At 35.0% G+C, this 5,308-nt stretch overlaps 1 protein-coding gene across 1 annotated transcript in view; it reads left to right on the top strand.

Annotated features, from left to right (window-relative positions):
• FANCM (Fanconi anemia, complementation group M) overlaps positions 1-5,308 on the top strand; it is an 85,782-nt gene that overhangs the window by 6,802 nt on the left and 73,672 nt on the right. The window contains exon 5 of the mRNA XM_006896013.1: positions 1,433-1,564. Coding sequence (XP_006896075.1) covers positions 1,433-1,564 — 132 coding nt within the window. The remainder of the gene's footprint in view (positions 1-1,432; positions 1,565-5,308) is intronic.

Genomic DNA, 5,308 nt, shown 5'->3' on the forward strand with positions numbered 1-5,308 from the left:
AAAAAAAAATTATTATTTTGTGTACCGTCAAATCAGATCTTACTGATACAGGAGGAGATTGCCCCTCCTTCTCCAGCAGAGCATCTGGTGGATTTGAATTGCGCACCTCTGGGTGCAGTGTGCACCTTCTTGCCACTAGGCCACCAGAGCTCCCCATTGATACTATTTGCTCACTTCTTTTTTCTAACAACAGCGTACTAGTTTTAACTATCATTTAGGACAGTGCTTGATCTGTAATGAACAGTAAATATTTGTTGAAAGAGTGATGCAAATATAAAAGTAAATATAATCAATAATTTTGATTTACTTAACCATCTACAAATTTTTACTGAAATCTTATGACTCAATTCTGGATGCTGAGGTGCATGCAGCACACTGTCCTTGAATGCCTATGAAGATACCAAAGACACTCCTTTCATGGTGCTTACATTGCAGTCATGTTTCTGGGGACAATGGGAAAGGAGGGATAGATGAGAGGAGGGAGGTAACAAAGTAAACAAATGTGTTTCTGAATTATAGCTGGATCCAATAATAGCTTATAAAGACTCTTCTGTGGATTTTATCTAGAGTAGATGTCAAGTTTTAAAAAATTTTATCTTTGCTTTGTTTATTTAAAATATTTAAGACAAGTTTTTCCATTACAGCTTCTATATAAAGAAATGATTGTATTTGAAAAAGTACTTTTAAAAAACCTTTTATTTAATCAAACAAAACCAAACCAAAAAACAACTTTTATTTCAAAACAATTGCAAAGTTCAACAGGGCAGCAAATAACAAATGTTGGTGAGGTTGTGGAGAGATTAGAACTCTTATTCATGTCTGGTGGGAATGTAAAATGGTATAGCCACTATGGAAAGCAGTCTGGTGCTTTATCAAAAAGTTGGAAATATAGGTACCATATGACCTAGCTCTTGTGCTACTGGGAATATACCTTAAAAATACCAGAACCATGATTCACACAGATACATACACACTCATTTTTATTGCTGTGTTCTTCACAGTAGCAAAGAGATGGAAGCAACTATGGTACATTCATGTACTGGAATATTATGCAACATTGAAAAACAATGAACTTGTAAAACATTAACAACATGGGGAAGCCTGGAGGACATTATGCTGAGTGAAATATCTCAGTCACAAAAGGACAAACACTGCCTAACACTGCTATTATATAGGACAGACATGGAGGAGACAGGGAGAGAATGAAATGACTAATGGACACTGCAGTACAGCAGATGAGGGGAAGAATTGTCCAAAAGGAATATATGATTAGGCATTATATGTGTGACAACAGTCTGAAATAAGTGGTGAATTGAAGAGTGGTCTGGGGGTGGGTGGGGAGAAAATGTGCAACAATGAAAAAAATATTTTAAACAAACCAAACTTAAAAAACCTTTTATTAAAAATATTTAACCCACTTTAAAATTTTTAGATTTTGGAAGCATTTACCAGTCCTTTGATTCAGAAGAATGTTTTGATGAGCAGAGATATCCTCAGCTTTACAAAATACCAACTAATTCTGGCAAGAGATCAATTTAGGAAGAACCCATCTTCAGATATTATGGTAGGTATTTCTAAATACAGTTAATTATAGATTAAATTTTCACTCAGAACTGAATCACCGTGAAAAAGAAATAATTTAAAAATTTCATTTTTTGGTATGTATTGAATTTAACATTAAACATTAACTTATCAAGAATTTAGGTACAATTTATAGAAGTTATAAAGGTAGTAATTGATATTTAAATAGTAAAATTAACTGATGAACTAAATCTTTTTTTTAATTGAGATTTTAATGAAAATTTATAGAGAACTTGGATTTCCATTCATTCACTGTTGCACGTTTTACTTCCTGCCCACATCCCCCCTAGTTCGCTTTCTCTTTGAAAAAAAATTCTTTCACTGTTGTACAATCCACACCCCACCCCCAGTCCACTTTACTAAGCAACTCTTATTCTGGACTGTTGTCATGCAAACAATACCCAATCATGTATTCCTTTGAAGCAGTTCTATTCCTCATCTGTTTCAATGCAATGTACATTATTTATCCCCTTTTTTCTTTAGTTTCCCCCAACCCCTTTGCAGTATTTGTCCTTTTGCAACTGAGATATTCCATTCAGTATAATGTCCTCCAGGGTCACCCATTTTGTATAGTATTAATGAGTTCTTGTTTTTCAGTGCTACCTAATATTCCATTGTGTGAATATACCCACAGCTTCTCTATCCATTCGTTTGTTGATGGACAAGCACTTGAGGTTTTTCTATCTCTTTGCTATTATGAGCAATGCAGCAATAAACATGGGTGTGCATATATCTATCTGGGTGGCAATTCTGGTTTCTTCAGGATATATTCCCAGTAGTGGATTTCCTAGGTCAAATGGTATTTCTATTTGCAACCTTTTAAGAAAGTACCATACTGCCTTCTATAGTGGTTGCATCATTTTACACTCCTACCAACAGTGAATAAGGGTTCCAGTTTCTCTACAACCTTACCAGCATTTGTAGTTTACTGTTCTGTTGAATTTTGCTATTGTTACTGGGATGAGACAGTATCTCGTAATTGTTTTAGATGAACTAAATCTTACTGGTGAGATTTTATATTTTACAGGGAAGTACTTCTACCTTTTTGCATATTTAGTGAGTGCATTTTAGAGCATTTGTCACTATCCTGGAAACACTTAAAATTAGTTTTAATGAATGTTTTTGTTATATTGCTGTGGTTGGGTGCCTTCAAGTCAATTTTGACTCACTGCAACCTATGTGATAGAGTGGAACTGTACAAAAGGATTTTCTTGGCTTTCATCTTTTATTTTTAATTAACTTTTCTTTGTGATTTAAGTGTAAGTTTACAAAGCAAATGATTTTTCCCTTCAGCTATTCATATGCATTATGTTTTGTGATATTGATTACAATCCCTATATGGTAATAGCATTCCTTCCATTTCTTCCTGTGTTTCCTGTTTTATTTTATTCTTCTTTCCAATTCCTTCCTACCTCTGAGCGTTATTGTTGTTGTTAGGTGCCACTGAGTTGAGTTCGGCTCGTAGTAACCCTATGAAAAACAGATCTGAACCATGTCCCATCCTGTGCCACTGTCACAGTTTCTGACATACTTGAGCCCATCACTACAGTCACTGTGTCAATCCCTCTTGTTGAGGGTTTTCCTCTTTCACTGATCTTCCACCTTTCCAAGCATGATACGCTTTTGCAAGGAATAGCCTCTTCTAGCAACATGCCTAAAATATGTAAGACAAAGTTTCTCCATTCTTGCCTCAAAGGAGTACTCTGGCTGCACTTTCCCCAAGACATATCCATTTGTTTTATTGGCTCTCCATAGGATATTTAGTGTTCTTCTTCAACATCACAACTCAAAGGCATCAATTCTTCTGTCATCCTTAAGCTGTCACTAAGTTTTATTCTTGGGTTAAAACAACGATAACAACACACACAAGCATACATATGTAGAATGCTTAAAATTTGTGTGTCATCTTTGCTTTATGGCATACTAATTTTTTCTGTTATTCTGGTTTTGGACTATGTGCTGCCTAATCTAAATGCAGCCTCCTCTGCCACCTTCCTTTGTTCCCACACCAAGATGGTTGTACTGTATTGTTGATGGTTGTGTGTTCTTTTGCTCTGTTTATTTGATTTGATTCAGTTTTTTCCTTCCATCAGTGTTTGAATTGCTTCCTTGCTTGTTTGTTTTTTTTTTAAAGCTCTTGAGTTTAAGAGTTATTGCTCGTATCTTTTATGTTTATATTCTGATGTCTTTAGTACTCTTTTGCTTATACCAAGAAATTTGACAGACAGCTACCTGTACAACTGACTTGAAGAGATCTATATTGGCTGTCATTCAGAAAACAAGATGATTCAACAGATTGTGGAAATTATCAAACAATATCAGTATTACTACAAGTAAAATATTACTGAAGATTATTAAAAAATGGAAAAATACACTGTCATGGAACTGTCAAAAATTCAAGCTGGTGTCAGAAGAGGTCATGAAATAAGGAATGTCGTTGGTGCTGTCAGATGGATCTTGGCTGAGTGCAGAAATACCAGAAAGATGTTTACTTGTGTTTTATTGACTGTGCAAAGGCATTTGACTTTGTGGATCATAACAAATTATGAATAATATTGAAAAGAATGAGAATCCTGAAACACTTATTTATGCTATATATAGACCAAGAAGCAGTCATTTGAACGGAGCAAGGGAGCACTGCGTTGTTTAAAATCAGAGAAGTTGTGCTTTAGGGTTGTATCCTTTCTCCGTACCCATCATAGAGACTCTGCATATTTTGTTGTAATGATTTGTTCTGTCTTCTTTATCTGCTATTTAAATCATCTGTTTAGCTTTTTACTTCAACATCTCTTCCCTTTGTTTTGACTTCTCAATTCTCTAGTGCAATTTTCAGGGTTTCTTTTGACATTCATTTTAGTTTTTATATGCTCCCCTTTCTTTGTAGTGCCTTTTAGCTTTCTTCAGGGTATATATCCTTGATGCCATCCCACTACTCATCTGGTCGTCATCATTGGTGTTCAGTGCTTCAAACTTAGGAAACTTATAAATTCAGGTGGGTTAGACTAAAGATTGTATTCTGGTTCTCATGAACTTGTTTTCATTTTCTTCAGGCTCAGTTTGAACATGCACATGTGTGGTCTGTTCCATAGTCAGCACCTGGCCTTGTTTGATTGCTCATATTGAGCTTCTCCAATAATTTCTTCCACAGATACAGTCTGATTCCTTTGTAGTCCATCTGGTAAGATCTATGTGTAAAGTCGTCATTTGTGTTTCTTATAAAAGGAATTTGCGATGAATAAGTCATTGACTGTACAAAATTCTATGATTCTATTTCCTGCCTCATTTCGGTCACCCGGTCTGTACTTTCCAACTACTTTTTCTTCTTCGTTATTTCCCACTTTTGCATTTCAGTCACCAATTATCATTAATACATTTTGGTTGCATTTTTGTTCAATTTCAGACTGCAAAACTTTATAAAAATCTTCAGTTTTCCCCTCTTTGGCTTTAGCTGTTGGTACATATATTTGAATAATAGTCATGTTAATGGATCTTCCTTGTATACCTATAAACAATATGCTATCACTCACAATATTATATTTCAGATTAGAACTTGAAATTGTCTTTTTAATTATGATTACACCACCATTCCTACTCTGTTTTCATTTCCCGGCATAATATACCATGTGGTTGTTGATTTATAGTGGCCAAAGCCAGTCCATCTCATCTCACAGATGCCGAGAATGTCCATGTCTATTCAGTCTGTATGCTGAGCAAATTATTCTAAAAA

Source organism: Elephantulus edwardii, unplaced genomic scaffold (assembly GCF_000299155.1).
Source record: "Elephantulus edwardii isolate Elephantulus edwardi_28Jun2011 unplaced genomic scaffold, EleEdw1.0 scaffold00179, whole genome shotgun sequence".
Classification (NCBI taxonomy): Eukaryota; Metazoa; Chordata; class Mammalia; order Macroscelidea; family Macroscelididae; genus Elephantulus; species Elephantulus edwardii.